The 22,797-nt window shown below is 44.6% G+C and overlaps 1 protein-coding gene across 2 annotated transcripts in view; it reads right to left on the bottom strand.

Moving 5' to 3' along the window:
* Positions 1–780: 780 nt before the first annotated feature.
* Positions 781–22,797, bottom strand: part of RAI2 (retinoic acid induced 2) — a 46,872-nt gene continuing 24,855 nt past the window's right edge. Inside the window, exons 1-2 of one of the 2 annotated variants that reach the window (XM_013951680.2) lie at positions 5,981–6,423; positions 781–3,501 (exon numbers count right to left, since the gene is read on the bottom strand). In XM_013951680.2, the coding sequence (XP_013807134.1) occupies positions 1,726–3,396 (1,671 nt within the window). In that variant the 5' untranslated portion in view covers positions 3,397–3,501; positions 5,981–6,423 and the 3' untranslated portion in view covers positions 781–1,725. Of the gene's footprint in view, positions 3,502–5,980; positions 6,424–22,797 lie in introns of those variants that run through there. The other variant, XM_067297052.1, reaches the window with a different exon arrangement.

The raw sequence follows: 22,797 nt of genomic DNA, 5'->3' as shown, positions 1-22,797 counted from the left end.
ACAAAACAAAACAGCAGAGTATTTTCAATTAATAAAAATCATTTTTAAAAATACAGTCAGACAACTAAACATTAATGAATCTAACAGTGCTTTAAGCTATTCTGAACACTCTCTGTTTTACCAGCTTTGGGAAAAATAACAGGCTTTAAAAAATGCTTGTTAAAAGTGGGGACTTGATAGAATATGATACTACAGTTATGTGGAAGTCCCTGCTTTTCCTATTAAGCAAGATGGCAGCAATACTTTAGCCCAGAAAAAGCAGAATGCCTTTCCTAACTTCCTGATGAGGATGCATTTTCTGAATAGTGAATTTATATTTATGTTTGCATCAAGCGTTTCAGCAGATTTCAGAATTAGACCTATGCCTGAAGCTGAGGTTAGATTTCTAACTGGAAGCTGCTTGTTTGGACAACTTCTCATTGCAAGAACTACTGCAAAACCCTTCCCAAAACTGTCCAAGAGGCAGCGTGGAAGTAGTTTGACTGCAAATAGGTAAAGGTGATCCAGCTGAGGTGTTTTAAAATTGGCTTTTTTTTCTTTTTTTTTTTTCTTTAGACAATAGTGGTGCTGCTCTGGCAACGTGTCATATGAAATAATAAAGGAGAGTTTTCCCAAGTTCACAGGTCTAACCACAAAAAGGGAGCGTCCATCAAAAACCGTTCCCTTGCTCTCATGTTCGTTCTTCCGAGGGATGCGTTTTTACAAGCGAGGCATGTGAATTTAAAAGCAGACATACAATAATGCATCTCCAGCTCATTTTCATACACAAGTGCAAAACTGTAACCTACCAGAACTTTTATTTTAATTATACATTCACATTTCTCCATTTATGTGGGTGGCTTGTACACTGTCAAATAATAAAGTTACATAGTTCTACTCTTTTATGTGCATTGATTTCAGCCATCAAAGAAAATTATAAAACTAACAATGAAACAACTTTTCCATATATCTATAGTCAGGCTGGGAAAAATTATGCGACTTTTCCTCACCCCCCGGCCACCAAATTCCCCCGACTTTTAGGGTTTTCTTTTTGAAACAGTTGCTAATATTACTTAATATTTTTAAACTGTTTCATATGTGTCTCTAGTAACGAAACTGGCATTAGCTGTGCCCTGAGCTGTACTGCTCACTTACTCTCACTTTTACAGAAGCTGGTTTAGGCACATCGTTACTGGCTGTTCAGCAGTGCTCTCCGATAGTGCTATTGGACAATATAATTTTTCTTAGCCTGGTGATCTTAACATTTTAGGATCATCACAAATCAATTGTAGCGCTTTACAGTTTACAGACTTTTGCCAATCCTTTTCCATATAATGAAAACAATTCAGAAATGACAAAAATGCTGCAACCAATTAGCACATACAAACATTTATTTTGAAATTTCCATTCTAACCATTATGAAGAATTACATCATCAAAGCACTTTATGGCAGTGAAAATAGCTCTTACCCCTCTGACTCATCTATTATTCCATTAAAGCTGCAAAATGTGCAATCTGCTTGAAAAATAGGTTGCTTTTTATTCAGTTTTTCATGAAAAGTCAAAATTCGATAACAAAAAAACAAAAGAAAAAAGCCCAGCTTATAGGGAATCTACATCTGATCCTCTCCCCCTTCCCCCAAAAATAACTTACAAAGATAGTTTAAAGTTTTAAATGAGTTTAAAACCAAGTGCATCCTTTTTATTATTTTTTTATAATAATCTTAAAATTCTAAAAACCCATAATTTACTTTCTTGGAAAAAAGGCAGCAAGCCGTTGCTTTTTGATTGGAAGAATATGTATTTCTGGTGAGTTCATTTTCTTTAACTTTACACTCCTGTTTTTTACGGGTTTCCTAAGAGCTTCTGCGTTATCCCTAGGCTCCGGCTGGTTCTTCACGTCGTAACACTGCAGCACAGAGTCCTGGGGCATGTCCCTTTTGAAGGAAAAGTTTTTAGTGGATACTCCCGAGAGGCCTTTGATCTTGCCACAGAAAATAGTGGGCACAGCATCTTTGACGGACACTATCACTTTGGCTGTCTGTGACGTGCTTACTATCTCAATATTATTGCCGGCCTTTGGCTCGCAGGCTGTTCTGCCCGCCTGGTCCACCAGCCACTTCTGCTGCTGTCGCAGGAGCTCGGCCGAGTTGTTACCCATGATCCTGCCGTCGACCTTGGCTGAGGTTTCGTGTGGTTTGGAAGAGGTGAAGGGGGTTGTTGCGCTGGAGAACTTGTCCAGCACGGCGTGTGCGGCATTGTCCAGCATGGAGCCAGAGCAGATGGTACCAGCTGCGTCAGCGTGGCCCCCACTACCGCCCGTCTTGCGGCACGACGCCAGCGACAGGTCCAGCGCCCCGTCTTCTGGTGGTACCTGCAAACTGGCCTCGCTGGCCTTGAGCAGGGGTGCCGTTTTCATGGAGAGGTCCAGGGCCTCGTTCTCGTTGCTCATCTTGATGACTGTGTGGCGATTGAGCTGGGAAAACTCCCGCTGGTGGATGAAGTCGAAGGGCTTTGATTCCTCTTTCTCCAGGGGCGTCTGGGTGCCCTTGCAGGAATGCAGGGTGAACAGCGGCGGTTTAGGGTAGTCCGGGGCCACCTTGGCTTCGGTGCTGTGAGGCACGGGGATGGGGATGGGGATGGGGATGGGCACTGGGACAGGCAGGGGCACGATCACGGGGTACGGGACCAGCAGAGTGGCCGGCGGGACCAGTGGTGACAGCGGTGAGCTGAAGGCCTGGGGTGGGAGGGACGCATAGTCGGGGGGTGGCTGGCAGGGGGCAGAGCCCAGGGTGCCCTGCGATGGAAACAGATCCTGCAGGACGGCAGCGAAGCCAGGTGTCTGAAACACTGGTGGCAGGACAGGCTCTGGGGCTTGGCTGGAAGGCTTCGGATCCAGGAGCTGGGGCTGCCCAACGGGGGCGGAGGAACCCTGGAAGAGATTGCCATGGAGAGGGTTGGTGGCACAGGGAGCGCCCGGGGGAAGCACCAGGGGCGAATTCAAATGCTGAAAGACGTGCTGCTCCAGGAGGACAGGCAGCGGGACGGGGCCTTGGGTGGTCATGACGTAGGGCGTGCTGCCGTTGGCCGCCAGCTGCGGCGTGGCGCTGCCAGCGACCTGCAGGTGAATGGGCAGCACCACGGGGCTGTCCCCCAGGCAGATGGGCTGCAGCACGGTGGCAGCCACCTTGAGCGCCACCCCACTCTGTGACTCGGCTGGCGGCGTGAGGATGGAGGGAGCAGGCACCGTCACCAGCGGAGAAAGCGCCTTCTTCATCAGGTCCGTCGAGTTGATGTTCCAGGCCTCTGCCGTTATCAGCTGCGCAACCCCGTTTTCGAGTTTGTTGTTGGCAATCGTCGAAGGCGAACTGGTAACGTCCATGGGCAGGTTTTGGGTGTCCTTGTACAGCTCCTCCATTTTACAGGGCTTGTGAGACTCTGCAGACTCCAAGTTTACATTGCTGTCACCAGGACCCGCAGTGGCTCCGTGCTGCCAGAAGCATCTGCACAGACATAATTTGGCCTGCAAAACAGAAACACATTTTAGGCACTGCATAAATCTCCTTCTTAAAATAATATTTGCAATTGCCTTTAAAGACCCTATCACCAAAAAAAACCTGTTAAATGTTTCCACACTTCAGGGTACTATACAGTATATATACATATATGCTGTATATACATACAGCCGTGAGTGTTGTACAAAGAGTTCTGAGGAACTTATATTTAGCCGTAAACACAGATAATTTAAAAGGACTCGCAAACTGACTGCAGGCAAAGGAAAAAAAAACTCTCCAGCATGTAGCATAAAACAAGGACTTGGGCAGTCCATTTTACATTTTTAAACAAAGCTTCATGTAATGACAGTGTATGGCAGAGCCGAGAGACAGCGCACTGTTTTAACTCAACAAAAGCACAAAAACAAACATTCCTAAAAATAAACCGCTAAGAAATGTTCCACTGCAGGCAAAGGGTCCTCTGTTCCCCGAAAATAATCATCCCTTTTTTGTCCTTGCAGGCTTTGCTAAAATAAAGCAGCCAATCCCCGCACGCTCGCCCTAGCACCTCAGGAACTGCAGTTCGCAGGGTAACAAAGGAGCCCGGCCGCGCTGCCAGCACCTTCGGCAGCGCCGCGGTTCTGCTCCCTACGAGAAAAACAGCAAAACAAAACAAAAAAATACCGCTACCCCCCCCCACCCCAAACGCTCGCCCTGCTCCAGAGCTAGATAAAGACAGGAATATGAGCCAGACATCTGATTAATAAAAGATACAAAGACTAAAAAATCAAAGCAACTTTAAATTTACTTTGACAGCCTAATCCTTTATCTTAACTAGGCAAATGTTAGTTTAAAAAAAAGGGGGGGGGCAGAGATCTTTCCCATTCAGCAGCTCCGTGAAATATTCAGCGTACTTCCTAAAAAGATCCCCCCCCCCCCCCGCCAAAAGGCAGCAAATTAATGGTGACGTGCATTCATTTATTTAGCAGGATAAATAATTTCTGCCCTGAGAGCTGCCGTATGCAGAATTTGTCTGGAGGAGCGCCGTGCCGCGTTGCACAAAATGTGCCACTCCTAAAGCGAGCATCACATCCTGTGATAATAATCACCATGGAAACTTGTCCATTTTTAACTCTGTTACCATGGGAAAGCACCAGAGCCCCCCCAAATTTACATTTTCACCTGCACGCAGCTGAATTCGCCTACCTAAAGCTGAAAGACGCAGAGGTGCTGGCACGCTTGCCAGGCCTGTCAGAGCGAGGCTCTCCCCCCCGCCCTTCAGCCAGGTTTGTTATTAAAATAATAGGGAAGGGAGCGCGACTCCAAAATTGGGTGTGCTGAGAGGCTGAGCCTTCAGCTGCTGCTCTGTCTGCAGCCACACAAATAGTTTCACTGAACTGGTTACACACGCACGTTTACTTGCTTGCATACATGCTTGCGGGAATGGCACTATAACCTGCAAACTAAGAGGGGACCAGGGAAAAAAAAACGAACAAAGGCTAAAAAAATGGCCAAGGCAGGGAAGCGGGAAATCTCAGAGTCTCTCCCGAGACTTGTAAATCCTTGGATTTGGCAGCAAGATGCCACGGCAAGCGCGAGACTACAGAAATGTCGAGAATTAATAGCTAGGGCTGGTTCGGTACAATTCGAATAATTTATCAGAGCCATTTGATTTTTTTAAAAGGATTTTTAAAAGTAAACAGATTAGTCATTTATTTTCCACTACTGCTGCTAGCCTAAGGAGAATAATTCATGATTATTCACATCTCACGAAATGTTCTGAAGAAAATATTTTCCAATACAGGCTTGAGGGTTTTTGTTTGTTTCCTTTTTCAGCTTTGGCCAAAACAGAATAGAGGGAGGCAGAGACTCCCAAACACAGAAACCAGGAAGAAAAAAATCACTTATTCAAAGAGTGACAAGTATGTGAACCAAAAAAAAAAACAAATTGAGCCCATCTTGTTTTGAAGAATAAAGAGCAAATGTTTCTAAAAATAAAGACAATGAAGAGAATGCTCAGCCAATTCAAGCTGAAAAAATAAACATTGTTATTGCTGTTAATGAATTAAAAAGCCATTTTATACTTCTCTCATAATCTCTCTCTCTTTTTAAAAATACCCATTTTAAAATTCTTTAGTGTCTGTAGCTTACCCTAGTATCTTCACTGCTCAAGGTTCTGCAGCACAGGAAAATATTTTGCAAATTAGATTGGCTGTTTTTGATTTTTTTTGTTTGTTTGAAAAGCGTGAGATCTCTGTGTTTTCACAGAAAATTAATGATCTAGTAGGGACAGGAAATGACCTTCTATTCCCATGATAAACTCGTTTAACATTGAGAAATAGAAAAATTAAGATGAAAATTATGCTGTGTAAGAGACTTGAGGGATTAGCATGCTGTACAGACCCACAGAGAGAGAGACAGATAACCACAGAAGATGAAAGTATAAAACTTAATAAAATCCCCCACTGCCGCTTTAAAAAGCTACAGGGCTGGAGGCAGAGGAAATACCTCGACGAGGGAAAGAACAGCTCATCTGTCACGATCAGACACCTTGAAGAGATTCCTGTAGGTGTCTTTCTTTAAGGCATAGTCAAATATTGTTTTGCACGCTGAATCCTATGTTGTTCAGGGCTATCTGTTTCGGTGAGGGCGCTCCTGGCACCGCCGGCCGGGGTCCCGCGCTGCCACCGGGAGGGCCCGCAGCGCTGAGGGAAGGAGCCGGAGAGCAAAGGGGCGCTGCATCCCGCCATCGGCTGGAAGGGACGGAAGGCTTCAGGGCTGTTTTCTTTTTCCCCTCATCCTTTCTGTCTCGCTAGTGGCTAGAGGGACGTGGCGTAGCCCTGCTGGGCAGGACGGTGATTTCGGGGTGCTGCTGAGCCCCGCGTGGGCGAGGGTCGCCTCTTGCTTTGGGAGACGCTCACGCTCGTGCTGGGTAGACGGAGCTGCTTGCTGGTGGGAAAGGAGGGGAGGGAGCCCCTTTCCTAAATGACAGCTGGGCCTGGACATTACAGGAGCAGAACAGCTCCCCTGGAGCCACCTGCCCTTGCCCATGGTTTGGTTCAGCCTTCGAGTTTCGGGTGCCTGGTAATGGTTCGAGTCCTGCTTCCGGGTGAAATACAGGAGTCCCCAAAGGCAATGGGAAGTCTCTGCAGAGCTTGGCTCCAGCAGCTCCGCGTGGGGCTCCAGCTCAAGCCCCTGCATGGGAGAGGGCTGGGAAAGCCTGTCGGGGGGAGCCTGTGCAGGGAAAACCAAGAGCGAGGGTTGCCAAGGTGGGAACAGACTCGGAGCACCCGGAGCAGGTTTCTCCCAAGCATGGGGTTAGGCAGGTTAACAGGCCGAATCGCCAACACAGCGCTTCTCATTTCTTTGCCAACCTCCTACCGGCATAAACTGTAAAAGCTCCTAAACCGCCAAACCTCTACCTACCCTACGCAGAAGCAAACCCCGTATTTCCGGTGCATTTTGTTCTTGAGCATGTGCTTGCTACAGGAAAAGAGTACCCATCTAAAAGGATTTCATGATATTCCAGTGCAGCGTGCGCCCTGCAGCCCGCCGTTTCTCAGCACCTAGGTGCAAAGCAGAGCGGCGGCACAGCACAGCTGCCCACCATGCTTGGCACAACCACCCTCCATCTCATGCAGCAGGTGATCGACCCCCCGGCTGCTGAACTCCTCGCACAAGAAACACAAAATATCAAGGTCAATAAGCAGACAGAGGGAAAAGGATCCAAGACCCAAAGTCCTCTAAGAGGAGACATTTGAAGATCTGGGACCAGGAGATATTTTGAAGTTGCTCAAAAAGGTATTTTTTAGTTCCTGTATTCCCTTCTTTGTACTGTGTATACTGACTACAGAGTCCATAAACATAAGTCAACAAGGAGATGACAAACTAAAATGTCCGTATTAACAGTAATAGCTGTTACTGCTGTACTATATTTCTACTTTAATAAAAATCAACCAGGAGTATTTGCTGCCCCCCCCCTTTTTTTTTTAAGATTGTTGCTTCACTGCACATTAATATATTAAGAGTTACCCAGTTTTCCCAGAAAAAAATTTTCATGTATCTAATCCAGACAGAGGAATGCAATATAACTTAGTGAAAATGCCTTAAATTTCCTCTGTCTACCACACCTTGGTGTCTGCAAATCAATTAATTTCACTTTCCCTACTTACCTATTTAATATTTAATCTGTTATTTGTTTTAATTGAAAATAAGAGTACAACACTGAAAAGCGACCTGTTGTGAATAACACTGGTTTTCCCACTGGGGTGGTAATAAGAGTTAAGTTCATGGTACTATGCAATGATGTGTGTAACTATACAGGAAATGATATGTTAGTTATATAGGAATGCCTTTAAAAGGGTGGTGATAATTCTAGCATTTTTTTTTAATCTCCTGTTGATGGCTGCACAATGAACTTTTGTCAAATGTGCCTTACAGTTGAGTCACATATTTCCACCATCTCTGAAGGTATGAAGTATGCAACAACCTTTATACTTTGTTTGCTTGTACGCACCATGGTTTGTATGTCATTATTTACACAGAATTCAAATTACACTGTGCACACCGGGTCCCGCGTGACCCGCAGGCCAAGCCGGCCACCGCCACGTTGCGCCCGAAACACTGCCAAGGCACATCCAACCTGCTCTAAACATTTGTGCTGAGACCTGAGTTTCTCTAAGGGCCTCGAAGTTGGGCCTCCCCGTTCGGTGCGGTCTCACCTGCCAAAGCCAGTCTCAGCTTTCTGCATGGTTAATAAATAAACAAGCAGGCAACTATGAGGATGCGCGCTGACCCAGATCAACAATTCGCGTCTCGAATTTCCAATCGATTCACACATTTAAAGCATCTGAGATATTGACAATTCTGGCTCCCACCTACCCTTTTATGTAGCATACTCCTCAGATACTGAAGGGGAGAAGAGTAACCGTCTCACTAACACTAAAACAACCTTTTCCTCTTTCTTGCACCCTTTGCAATGCTGTGTTTGATATCTCCTTGCAAACCTTGGTGCCAGGCTGTCCTCCAAGGCCAGTGCTCAGCCCCAGGGGCGGCACAGCTGCTCTGGCAGCCTGGGCATAGAAGTGCCAAGGGGGTTGGTGGGATCCTCCCGACACCCAACAGAGGACGGTGACCCCTCCAAGATATGAGGCGGATGGAGCCGAGGAGACCCAAAGGACACTTGTCAAGGCAAGTGCCTTGCTCCTTGTGGCGGGCTGACAGATGGACCCCAAACTCGGTTCCGTCACCTCTGGACACACACCTCTGGGACTGGATGCCACCAAGGCTGCGTTTGAAGGGCAGCTTGTCAAGGGTTGCACTTCTCCAGCCCCTCACAGGGCACCGTGGAAACACCGCAGTTATGCTCTTGCCCTCCCTGCTCTCCCCTTGTAACCCATCATTCCCTTGGGTCAAATACCCAGTAACTAACGGGTAAGATTTCGGTGGCACCACTCAAAATGAAGGTGCGATATGCATCAGAAAGGCAGAATTTACTCTAGTGCCACCAGAGCGAGGAGGGAGGGCTACACAGAGGCATCCCCTCTGGTATAAAAGCTACATCCACATTTTTGCTCTCCGTAGCACTGCATGATACCCACGTTCACCATGCAACCTACGCACCAGCCCCTGCGTTATTTTTCATTACACGGAAGCTGCATTACCCAAGATGAGACGGATGCTGTTGAGGGGCAGCTAAAATACAAGCATCTCCCTAGACAACCTCAGAAGATGCCACAGGAATAACGATGACCTTATGCAACAGGTATGCTTTTATTTTCCCAGGGCCGCTGCTGCATTATGGATCCTTCCAGGATGCAAACCTATTTGTGTCAAGGCTCCCATCCAGACTGTTAATCCCGGGGGGGGGGGGGGGGGGGGGCACTAGGAAAGGAAATCATTACAGCAGCACAAAATGGCACGTTATAGATGGTACATTGACAATATGTACACACTGCTTAGGCACAAAGGATGATCATTCTCAAATGCGGTAGTTTGACTCGCTGATCATACTTCAGTCTTTTAAATAGTTCAGCTGAGAAATACAGAGGAGGCCTGCCTATTGCACAGGCTAATCGCCTGCAAAGAGCTCGCTTAGAGTAATATATTTGCTAACTATATTGCTGTTGTCAACAGTCCGTAGTTCGCAATCCATTCTGGGGAGGAGAGAACTCACTTTCTTCTCATTTAAAAACAAATCAGGCCAATTTAAAAAAAATCCTGTCACAGATCTGAAACCAGTGTCTTCACTCCCAAGGGCAATATATACAAGACAGACAATAAATGCTGGGGAAGGAACAGAGCATTTGCCTGATAAATTTCAACCTGTAGTGAATTTTTATACCCAATTTGAAAACCTTGCACAAACTACATTTACAGTGGAGACTGTGACATACCCCACGCTATAATGGAGATAGCACATGCCGCTGTACTGCCGGATGCATTTTCCCTCCCGCTGCTCCATTCACCACCGATGCTGGTAACTTGATGAAGCAGTCAATGGAAGGTCTCCTGTTCTCAGAACGATTCCTGCTGACTTGATATGTGGTATTACATATAAACAGGCACTATAAAAACATGACTACTTTGAAATTATTTGAGATTAATCTTGCTATTCCCAAATGCTCAGGCTCCTCGTATCTGTAGCACATCCTAACTTCTGCTGCTTCTAAACTGGCATGCTAGGAAGAACCTTGCAGTGAGTTTCCCAGAATAACACCTTTCAAACCATGTTTGTTTTTTTCTACCATAGTTTAGTACAAAAACGCTTAAACAGAAGCAGTTTGCTTAGCCTGCAGCAAGCTGCACATCCGCGCTGAGGCTGAGGTAGTGTACGGAAATGTGTCATGTTAAGCCTGACGTACGAAGGACAAATACAAATTTGTCAGCTGTAACTACTGCTGCGTCACGTGCCGCGTGCATTTTGTGACGCTCCTTCAGCCTCCTCGCGGGTTTTGCTGACCCGCGGCAGCTTTCAGGCTCAGAATTTCTGCTCAAACGGGGACAATGAGTTACTGCTTTGGAAAATATTCCCAGGCCATTGCAAAAGTACCTTTCTAAATCACTTTATGCTTCGGGCAGTGTGCTGAGTGTCCTTCCGCAGAGTGAGAAAATCCCTCGGGGCCAGGGGAGCGGGGGGCTGCGGCAGTGAACGGGGTGTGTGCCGTGGCCCCCTGGACAATCACGGCTGGGAAGCGACCTCCGGCAGCGGGGAGGCAACAGCAGCGCCAAGGCAGCCATGGCCGAATGCCTCCCAGGGAAACACGCACCACTCGCCCGCCGGCCTTGCAGCCCTGCCAGCTCCTCGGAGAAAGTCTAAGAAAGCGTGCATTAAAATGACAGTGGGGGAAAACTGGACTTGCTGCAGGGACACCTCCGGCAGCGGCATCCCCGAGACTGACTATACCTTGACCTCTGCGGTTTTCACACACGCGGTGTGCCCACGTGTTTACTTTTCCACTGAGCTCGTAGGAAGAATGTAGACTCACGCTAGCATTGAAAGACTGCTTAGACTTGAAAAGAAAACGGCATGATTTTCCTATGGGGAAAAAATATTTTAAATAGTTTTTCCTGCCATTAAATATCCCATTGAACTGATTATTTAGTATCGTTTTCAATCAAAACATTAGATTCACCAGCAAAGCAAAGAAAAATGAGCTGTTTTGAGAACACAGAGCTAAACAAAACAAACAAAAGAGCCGTTACTTTACAGTAAATTTTAAAAAACATGTATTTTGTTTTCCCAGCAATCGATACACCAATGATAACATGAGGAAAAGGATACCAATTAAATGTAATTGCCAGTCCCCCTTCCCCCAAAACCTGAAACAAAAAGCACTCCATGTCAGCCTGATAAAATATTTGCTTCTTTTCCAGTCAAGAGCTTTATTAAACAGTCCTTAAAGCATTTCAGTTCTTACAAAGGATTTCAAAGTTTCATGTCAGTTAAATGACTTCAAAGCCTCATTAGTTCCACGACGGAGGTTTATTCTCAGCACAGAAACATTCAGCTCACTCGTTCCTCCTGACCCATTTCACTGATCCCAGACTCCAAGATATTTTCACTAAAATTCATTTGATCTTTTCTGATATCCAGACGAGAATTTGTATCAATGCTACAAAGGCCCCGTTCATTCCCTCTCGCCTCTTGCTTGTGTGACTCTGTTTTACTCCTTGCTATAAGGGACGAGGACCCCTCCCAGACCAGTTAGCAAGTCTCAGCTGACAGGTTAGTGAGGTAAAGCTAAAACCACTTTTTTTATACCCAGTTTGGCAGTCTGGCAGGCAAAACATCTGGCCATGCCCAGTTACACCAATATAGTTTCAACAACTTCAGCTGTCTTCTACCTAGCTACACAGAGCACTCCCAGGTACTCCTGGAGGAGTAAAATACCGTCCCCAGTCCAAAACCCATGACCATTGCTGAGATGCCGCTGGCCCACACGCAGATCAACAGACCCAGCACCTGATCCCAGCCCTCACCTCGGCCTGAGAGCCAGGGTAAACACTGCAATCCTTTTCATACCCCCTCCTCACAACAAGCCAACTCAAACTAAAAAACACTTTTTCTCAGTGAAGACAAGACCAGAATAAGGATAACCTCAGTATTGCGGAGTGGATTGCCTTTAGGCTTGCCTTGCTTTGTAGACCTTCTTTAGACACAAAGGAAGAATAAGCAAGACCCAGTTTGACTGTGTTTTAAAGTCATGGAGGTTAGAATAGCAAATCCTGACACCACTGTAACTGATCTTAAATCAACCAAAAGCTAAACTTTCACATAACCTCTCATTGTCCTAATATACCTTCCAGCTTAAATAGATAAATAATCAGAAGAAAAGCAAAATCAAGGAAGAGATTGCACCTTCCAGCTTTCAACTCATGTTTTAGCCACTACAAATGTTAATATCTAAGACCATAGATAAGAATATGCATGTGATTACCTACACATCCTTGTGCCATCCAGCTTGCCATGGCAAACTGCAACAGCCAAGCCCCTCTCCTGCCCGCAGCTTTGAGGGATCAGGCAAGCAGCAGCACTGACAGTGCTGTGCTCTGCAGGAAAGGGTAAGCACACTTCAGGTGTGCCAGACTCCAGGCCCTTCCACATCAGAAAACAGAACACCAAAAAATTAACCAAATCCAGATTAAAAAATTAATCCAAATCAGATTAACCGAGTCCAGTCTATTTAGGGACTAAATAGACACACTGCTTCTCTTCTCATGTGGGACAGGGTCTTATTTGGAAGCGCAGGCAGATTATAAGGCACAGGAGTAGCAGCGTGTGATCTGGAGAGCGGAAGGGAAGACGATTCTTCCCTCCCCAGCGCAAAATGTGGTTATTTAATACTTGCATCCTTCTCCACTAACATTAGTAACCAAATGCCCTTTCAACTTGCCAATTGAAGATCACATTTTATATTCACAGCCTCAGATTTATTAGACTCTCTCTCTCCCCCCATCCCATCACTTTGGTAAACCAAGCCTAATGTTTCATCAGCTACGTGAAGGCACTAATCCTCAGCAGAGAGTATGCCCCCATCAAATTTCAAACCTGTCCCATTCTTGCACCACCCTATCTAAAAATGTGTGGATGGAAAAACTTTCAAGTAAAAATACCCCTGGATTTTCATCCTTGCAAAATTCATAAGCAGCTGCTGGGATTTTATTTAAAAGAGCAAGAAAAACGTAGGATCCCTATAATGTGAGGAAAAATGCAGCATTTTTTCTTTTTATTTCATATCCTTTCACATACTCACTTTCATCCCCATCTGCTGCACTGAGCGTTTCCTGGTCTGATTTTGAGAGGCAGACAAATGACCTATTCTCTCTGTGGTGCGGTGATGCACGAGATGTCAGCCTTTTGATTGAATTCAAGATAACACCAGTGTGAGATGCAGCATTACAGTGCTGATGGATGTTATGAGAAGACCTCACAACTTTTCAACATGTTTTCACCCACAGAGACCAATTTTGCCCTCCTAGCAGTCCATATGCTTAACTGTGAAATATAGATGTCTCTAACCACAAATAATACATAAGTAACGGGAAATGCTGAAAATCTGTCTTGTTAGACCTGACGCCCTTGAGTTTCTATCCCTATTCAGTTAATCTGTCCAGGTTACCTATAAAGCCTATGAATGCACCATGTGCAAATGCACCACAGCCTGCGAGTACTTCCTCTCCAATACCTTTTCCCCTCCGTTTGACTGTGGGCTCTTCTGGGCAGAGATTGTTTTGGCATGTGATTAGCACAAAGTCAAGACTCCAGCCAGGACTCCAGTTACTGCCGTAATACAAATTAGTTATCAGTTGTGAGTATGGGTATATGCACATACACACCTACAGAGGAGTTACGTAGCTGTTCTCCCTTTCATTCTAGTTGTTCGCCACTAATTGCAGTTTTGTTCCTTCAGTATGCCTGTTCCTACCTTCCTTTTTTTTTTTTTTTTTTTTAGTGTACAACCTACCTTTTTTTAGGGTACAAGGTCTACCGTGTTTCTTTGCTGTCAAAGCATTTACAGGCTTCCCAAGTGTGAACATTATTGTCCAAAATTCAATAATTTGATGCTATATTAATAGAAACCTTCCAGCCAGCTCAAAGGAACTTTCTCCAGCCAGATATCCTCGCTCAGACTGATACGCTGTTCATACTGCACAAAAGTGAGCTTATTCTACACTGTGCTCCGAATATACAATCAAGTAGTAATGCTCTTTGTAACTAGAGATACAGACTCCGACAATTCATAAAAAAGGTTATTTCAGGAAATGTAGGTAGGGCAGCTAGCACTGTAGATATAGCACTGTTTTTGCAGGTAAAAGCAAATATTATTTTCCTGATGCTATGAACCAGTCAACATGAAAATATTTGGCAGATGTGTACTGTGAGAGGAAACAAAATCAGTACTACCCACACTTTTCCATCTAAAGCTTTGGAGGCCACATATATCATTATGAATGCAGTATACCAAATTTTGTTATTATCACTTCCCCTATCTTAATGATGGCTGCGTGGTACCGGCATAGAGGTACTCTGCCTTACGATATAGAGTCCCTGACATATTTACTGCAACATTCTTCACAAGCAATTTCCATTGTGATGTGTGCTATTACGTGTTCTGAAAAACTTATGGAAACTGCAGGATATAGAACGACAATTACATCTTTCCCAGATGAGACTACTACATTAATGGATCAGCGTAATCCATCATCATAGATTGTAAGTCCTCTGGGAAATGTCACCAGGCCACTCCAATAAATCTGACTGCTGGATTTTGTATTTGGCTATTCAGTTCAGCCTTAGGAAGTAGTTTAGAAACATGTTCTGCAGCGTGATTATAGCTCGGCTCTCCCAGTGAAGTACAGTTGTTATACAGCCATGAAATTCAGCGCTCAGATCTGCATGAAAATGTGGAAGAGCACAAAGAATTTAAGCCTTGTGTTAATTCCATACATTTTCAGTTTTTCAAAGACAGCCCACTAAATCCATGAATTTTGGTACACAGACTGTAGACTATAAAGCAAGAAAGCTGATTCCATAGCTCCATTCATTTAACAACAACAACAACACAAAGAAAATAAAAAATAAAGAAGAACAGAACTAACAGATAAAAAATACCTGTAGGCAGACTGGTGCAGTTCTGACAGCAAAAAAAATTTACTCCGCTCTTTCTTATTCTTCAGGCCACTTAGCACAAGAAGCAGACTAGCTGTTGTGAAAATGTAAGGCGATGCTCTACTGCAGAAGAGCATCCTTCTCACAGACTCTTCCTTCAGCAAAGCCAAACAAACAACACACAAATAAAAATCTCCTTGGCTGTACCATGTCCTAGCTTATCCTCCTAATAACAACAGAATAAAACCTGAAGCTGTATCCTCTTGTCTCACATATTAATACAAATACAGGAGCTGTATAAGAAAAGGCTGAAAGGAAGGTCAGTCCCATGGAAGCCCTTTTGTGAGGCAGTTGTGAGTGAGTGGGTACGAGGGCACTTTTGTCTCTCGCACTTTGTGTATATTCCGTTTCAGGCAACGATATATTTTCCTGACATGCTGTTCTTGTATCTGGAGCTAAGCATTTCCTCGTACAGTATTGGGGGTGGGGAGTTTTAACCGCATTTCGGTGCCCCAGTTTAACCATTTCAAGCCCTCTCCTCCCTTAGAAAATGCCTTCCATTACCGGGTGTCCCCCACTCCAAGGCGACCGGAAGAGAAACAGCGATGTGCTTGTGCCTTTTTCCCTCATTCCCGGCCATCTGAAGCTGGGGTAGCAAAAGCACAGCCCATTCCTACCAGGGCATGAACTACTGCAATTCTTACAGCAGTGACTATCCGCCTGTAACCCGCAAGAAACGCAACAGAGCTAGGGAGATTAACAAAACAAAGAGGAAGTCGTTTTAATTACATAATAATTGCAGGGAATAAAAAGTGTCTACAGCCTGCATAAGCACTAAGAAACCGTACTTGCTTGTCTTGCCTCAGGCAAATCCATATGTTGGAAGGCAGGCTCAGCTATAAAAATCATACCTTTCTTGTAGATAAAAACAGCAGGAGTGCCTGCAAAGTACAAAACACTCAATATTTTTTTAGAGCGGAGTTACAGAAAACAACCATGCTAACTTAAGAAGTTGCTGTTGGCAAAAGGAGGAGGACTGTTGCCATTCAGCCTTGCCCCAAGCCACACAGTCCCCCCTCCATACCCTCTGCTCCAACCTGTACTGGACCTTTCACCGAGCTACTTCAGCTCACTCGCTCAGCCCAAACTATCCAAGGCTTTTCTTCTCCTGGGCAATTTTCCTACCAGACTAAGCACCAACATCCATCCAGGGTAAGCTGTGAAGGGCAAAGCCAGCAGCTGGAAGGAAGTTTTGGGAAGAGCTTTTTGGTGGCAGTGACTTGTTAGCCAGGCTCCAGTCACCTTGCGAAGCTTCGCCATTAGCTGTGCCGCTCTGAAGCGATCAGCGTTGCCCTTGCTGCCTGCGGCGGGGCTCAGCTCCTGCCCAGGCCTCCCACAAGTGTCCTCCACGGCCCAGGATTACAGCTGCTCACCTGGGACAGCAGTGGTGACCCGCTCCCTCCGGCAGGGCAGCGAGTGCCAGCTGCAGGGCCATGCTGTTGAACTCCAGAGGGCTCTTACTGGTGTGTCTTTGGCTGGTATTAACGGCTAAAAGAAATGCAAAGTCTGAAATACAAAAGGCACAGCAGGAACAATCCATTTTGCAACGAGGGTTGCAAAAGAAGCCAAGAGAGCTAAGGAGGCAACCAAGAAAACCTCTGTTGTTACTACAGGGCTCCCACAAACACAGCCCTGAAGCAAAAGCCTGTGAATGCAGTGAAAGTTGCTGTTCCTCATGTTGGTGGACACGCTAGTTTGCCAAACCATTGGCTGACTTGAATAAACATCTGAATAGCAAAAACCAAACCAAGTTGGATAGTTAGCTGTCCCCTGGCTAGCACAAACCCTTTGAGACCCCATCTGAATCTTCCCAAGAAAGGCAGCATGACCCATAGTTTGAGAAATCGAGTAGACCCTTGCTGACCTGGCCTGCTGGAATGGTTACAGTTAGGAAGGCAGGGTACCAAGGCAGATATGAACAACTGTAACCCATGAGATGAGCTTTCTTCTGAGACAGTGAGCATGCTGGAGCCACTGTTAGCAAAACTGAGAACCAAAATTTTTCCAATGGGGAATATGGGCCTAGCCCATAATGACTACCCTACATTTCTTTGGCTCCCTCATACAATGATGGCACAAGTAGCTATGAGGAGATCTCTATCTGGTATACTTTTCAGAAAATACTTTGCACATATTAACTTTAGTAATCTTCTTTAAAGCAACACAGCCAGTTGTTGGGTGGAGAACTTGCCTTCGTTCTGGCAAGGCCACACGGCCAGACCCTCACTTACAAAGCTGACACCTGCACACAAGTCTTCACAGTGTATACGGCCTTGGATAGCGGGGCCCTGCGACTTCTCATGTACCTACCTCGCCACCGGCAGGTGGCTTCAATGTTCAGTGGAAATGCTGCTGCAGCACGCAGCCAAAGTATGAAAAAATCAACAGACTGTATTGACTTTGTCTGACATCATTAGCAATTTTATAGCTTAATGCTAACCAAAGTAAGCAGGAGAGCATGCTACTACCAAAAATTAATTAAATGGAAAAAAAACCCTCTAAAGATTCCAAAGTAACCCAGTACAATAAATGCCTGGTAAACCCTTCTCTGTCCTTATAATGATTAAAGCTGAACTTGTATACTGCACCATAAAGGAGTTGGTTAAAATAATGATAAGGTTCTGTCTTGCATAGCTTCTCCTCTCCCTTTGCAACTTTGAACAGCTTGAATTTAGCTACAGGGAAATCAGAAAGAAAACCCAAACCCTTAAGCATTCTTTGAATCCAAGTATCAGGATCCTCAGCTAATACAAATTGTCCTCGGCTGACAATTTGGTCTGGCATGAACTTTTTCTTATAAACTAGAGGTCAACGTGTGAGTGAAAGCAGCCACCCAACAGCAGGTTGGAAGCAGTGCCCTGGCTTCGGGCACCGAGCGGGGCTGGGGACCGCAGCGGTGTGACAGCTACCGCCCTCGCACAAACCATCAGCTGAGGGGGCTGCTCAGCGCGCCACGTCTCGGGACACGGGAAGCGGGGCGCAGAAGGCCGACTGTTTTGGTTTAATTGTCTAAACAGGCACTGAGGGATTAGGTCCCGTTATGCCTCTCGCTCTAATTAAGGGCTGTTTATTATCGGATTGTTCCTGATAGCATATATTTCTTCTTTGTGTAAACAGATCTGACGTTCCGGTCTAAAAATTCACAAAACAAAAGGAATGGAAATGTCCACGTCTGAGCAAGTTATAGAGTGTGAGAGATGCCATGCAGCCCTTCCCACAAACATGGACCCCCGTCCTGCACGGGGACCCTCGGGAGCAGGGTGCTAACCCCACAGTGAGCTAGGCGCACAAGCGTTAACAGCCCCCAACTGACAAAATACCGAGGTCTAGGGTTTTTTTAATTGCCGGTTATGACTAGGATAATATTTACTATGAAGAGATTTTTGTCAAAGAGTTCATTCTTTGAATAGTAGTTATGTGTAACCAGAGCTTAAAGAGATAGTTTGACTGCATACGCTCCAAAGTCAGAGTAAAGTTGTTATCTGAGTATCCTGGACATTGCTAATACACACAAAGAAGGCAGAAAAAAGGGTCAGAGAGGAAAAGCATTCACTTGTAGACAGAGAAACACTTGAAGAACACCCGATGAGACTGGGTTTGGATCATGAAGTGAAGCAGTTGAACCCAGTAATTCATCAACCAGGAATAACAGCTTTCTCAGTTAAAATAGCTAGCTGCTCTTTTAGCTCAAGTGCTAGCAGACTGTGTTACGGGGCTGTTGATAACAGCTCTCCTACTGCTGCGTCGGGTTAAGTTGAGAGGAGCGTCAGCTGGCACGCAGCAGAATTTGTTTCTACCCCCTGTTCTTGAAGAAAAATCTCTCAAATGCGTATCTGAAACAATGGGTAGAATCCAGCTCGGCACCGTTCAACCAAAATCTTTTAGGTCCTAGGATGGGTTTACCTAAATCCGAGTAAACAAAGCCATATGCCCTTGGTATAGTCGATGGAGAAGGACAGGTGTCGCTCAACAGCTGTGAGAGTCGGTGTCTCCTCTAGGCCTTGGATTTAGATGGGTAGTAGGCACCGAGTGGACTGGACTGGGACCAGATCCCAGTCACTATGTTAAAACACCTTTAAAGTTGCAAACTCAGGCACTGAGAAGAAAGGAAATGCAATTTCTGTAGTTGCCTATACGATCTTGATTTTATGGGGCTGCATTATGACACATCCTTAAATACACAATTCCCCCTCTTTTTCTAAAAGGCCTTTTGTATGCTGCAAAAGGCAAAAAGTAATTATTTTTTCCATAGGCATCTTTGTAATTTTCAAGTGCCTGCTTCCAAACTAAGTAACACTCTTTTCATGCAGATTTGTATATGCAATCTAAAAGAATTAATTTAGTCTATGAATCTCCTTTTAATGATACAATAGTAAGTTCTACCCCTGTAAATCTGTAGAATTATTTTAGACTTCTGCTTGCTGCATCTTACAAAGGCAAGCATACTCTCATTTTAGTAGTTGCATTTTTTAAATGTGTTTATCTGGGTCACTGCTACTTACAGCGTAAGAAGATTTAGTGAATCCAGTTTAGCATCAGTCTGGTGCAAAGGAAAAAATTCTTTAATTAAAACCAAAAGAATTATATTGTTTGGTGGGTAAAAATATGAACATTTTCGCATTTAAGTCTTTAGACTGATTCAAGAGTAAAATGGATTTCTGTGTAGATTTCATTTGAAAGTTTAGGGGGCTTTTTTTGGCTTGTCACAAACTATTTAATGTAATTGGCAATTTCAGCTATCGAAAAGAAAAGTGAGAGCACTGGAAAATCAGGATGATTTTTTTTTTAAGTGATAACATTTAAAATCATAAGCCATAAAAGAATTTGATTTCTGATAATGGTGGTCCATTTGACATGGTGGAGCACAGCTGTTTATATTCCAAATTGTCCAGAGAGACAGTATTTCTTTGCCACGTAGCATTCACTATGGGAAACTGGGGAGAAGGAAACCTGTTTTACTAGCACTACTCTCATACTTTCCATTACGAACCAAATAATTTGTAGACAAAAGAAATTAGGGGTATTTAGAAGACAGGAAAGGCACCTAACATAGTCTTCGTGCATTTCTATCTTTCATAGATATTGTTCGGAAAATGCTAAAAAAAATTAAGGTGTTGTTGGGAGGGGGGGAAGCTACCATTCACGCAAGAAATGACGTATGAGGTTGAAAGGCCCCTGTGAGATGAAAGTCTAAAAGTGTCTTTGTGACGTGAGAACAACATCCCTTAGCATCACACTGCCAGTCAGACAATACGGAAATGACTCAGAAGATGAACGTACTTCAAAGATTCACAGATTACTATTTTAGCTGAAGGCTATCTGCTGTGGAGCAGGGACAATCTGCAAGCAGAAAGCTTCCGTTCTGCACCCGCTAGCCACTTCCAGAGGAGTTCATCCCTCAGAAACAAAAGCTTTCTTCCTCTTTTCCCTTTCTTCTGGTTGAAGGAGGAGGGCAGGCAAAGCAATAGCTGTCATTTGCCATTGCTAACCTGCAGTTCCCAGAGGTGTGATGCTGCGTGGTGCTTGGAGCTGCCTGTCAGGCCCCAGAGGCCGTTGCTGCAAGGGACTTGGGCAGCAGTGTGGGATGCTCAGCACCTGCCTTCATCTAGCCCGCAATTTCTGCTCCAGAAAGCTAGCAATTGTGCTGCAATTACTAGGGTACTGGTGTCACAAAAACATGAGGTTACAGGAGTCGTATTACTGTCATCTGTAGCTAATTGTTCCCCAGTTCCAAAGAGCAGCAACACAGCGTGGGAAGGGATGAGCATGTAGTTGGTACTTTGATTCTGTTATCAATTTGACGCTAACAGAGAGTGCAAGAAATGCAAATTATAAAATCTTTCCCATGTCAAAAACAAATAGGAAGGATGATAGATTTTCCTCAAATTATTGGGGGGAAGGAAAGGGAAGTCACAAACTCTAAAAACCCTGAAGTTTTTATTTAAGTTTTTTCATATATGGCAGATATTTCTTCAGTTGATGAAACATTTTTTTTTTTCAGTTCCCCAAAACTGTCTACGGCTGATGGGCAGCACTCCAGCTATTTACTGGATTTGGTGATCTACAGCTCTAGCTTTTGGCATTCCTGTTTGATTATAAGGAGCCAGCTGCTGGCACATTTAGTCATACTGAAGCAGTGGTCATCTTACAGTCAAGGGGGCAATTACAGATTAAGATACTGAATGAGTAATAAACTCAGTATCTGACCCCTTAGTTAGAGTGGATTTATTTTATCATACTGTTTTTAGAGATTTATCACTTCCTTTACCTTCCTCTATACACACAGTGAAGAAAATCTGTTTTAAAGATGTGATAGGCACAGTTTCCGTCAGGGAGTAAATTTGGAGGTAAAATAAAGAAAAAAAAAGAGCTATTTTTAAGCCAGAGCTGATCACCATGCTGATCAGTGAAAACAAGTGTCTGAACACAAATATTGGTTAGCATATTTATAAGATCAGGCTGCCATGTGATTCTTCAGATGATCTGAAATCACTGGAATTCCTTTCCTTAAAAATATGGCGGTAAGAAATAATTAAATATAGGTTTGGGGTTTGTGCACATAAGCATGACTACTTTTTCCTCAAGCACCTCAGAAGTCTGCTACTGGTCCTTAAAGAAAAATGCATTCTGCGCTAATATTAGGTCACACAGGTTGTGAAAGCGCATGTTCAACTTGGTGGGATCTTTGTGCAATAACTTCAGACACCCGTATCGGATCAATTCCAGAAACGCACCTATATTTGTAAGTAGTTAAGACACCAGTCCCATTGAGATCAGCAGCATGTCTCAAAAAAAATGAAACAAGAGGCAGAAAGAGAAGGAAGGAGGATAGGATATAGAGCTCCTGACATCTGTATCACAGAACTTCAAGGACCTCTGGGTTGTCTCCAGATCAAAGGACCACTTGATAGCAGTCACTAAATGCCTTCTGGCAGAACACTACCATTCACCTCATCCTTTGCACATCCTCCCAAGAAAGGTCACTATGTTGACGCTCTTCATGATTTACTCCTAAGAGTAGCTGTAATGGAAGGAAGTGGTAGCACATGAAGGCCTGGCACTGGCAGAGAGATTCGGGGCCCAGTTGTGGGCATATGCATGGCATCTGCTACAAAAAGAGAAGATGATGCAGGGTCCAATACATAAACAGCTCTGGGCATCAAAGAATCAGAAAAAAATGCATGACTGCTGTAGGAGAGATGGAGGAGAGAAATGAGGAAACCAAGAGCTGCTGACAGAAGGGACAAGGTGAGGGAAGCTGTAGGGAACACCTGAAAATAGAGGGAGGTAGAAAACTCAGCTTGGTAGGGAAGATACAGATGGAGCGGCAGTAAAAAGGTACACATTTGTGCAATGTACATAGCCTGCAAAAGCAAGACGGACTAATGGATGTCTATTGGTCTTTCTAAAAGAGTAGCCATCAACACAGATGAAAAATGTCTCTGACTAAAACTGAGAAAGTGATATATTTCCATAACTTTGAAAGGTGGAGAAACAGAGCCACAGAATAGTCCCAGAGGTGTCCCGGTCACACTGCAAAAACCCAGGTCATGCAAACAGGTCTCCTTTTACAGACTTCCATGGACTCTCCAGTGTTGGGGTATGAAGATGTGACTGGATTCAGGGCCTGAAGAAGGGGGCTGGTCAATAGAAG

This window comes from Apteryx mantelli, chromosome 1, assembly GCF_036417845.1.
Source record: "Apteryx mantelli isolate bAptMan1 chromosome 1, bAptMan1.hap1, whole genome shotgun sequence".
NCBI lineage: Eukaryota > Metazoa > Chordata > Aves > Apterygiformes > Apterygidae > Apteryx > Apteryx mantelli.
Note: the sequence above shows the minus strand (reverse complement) of the source record. Positions and strands in the feature narration are given on the sequence as shown.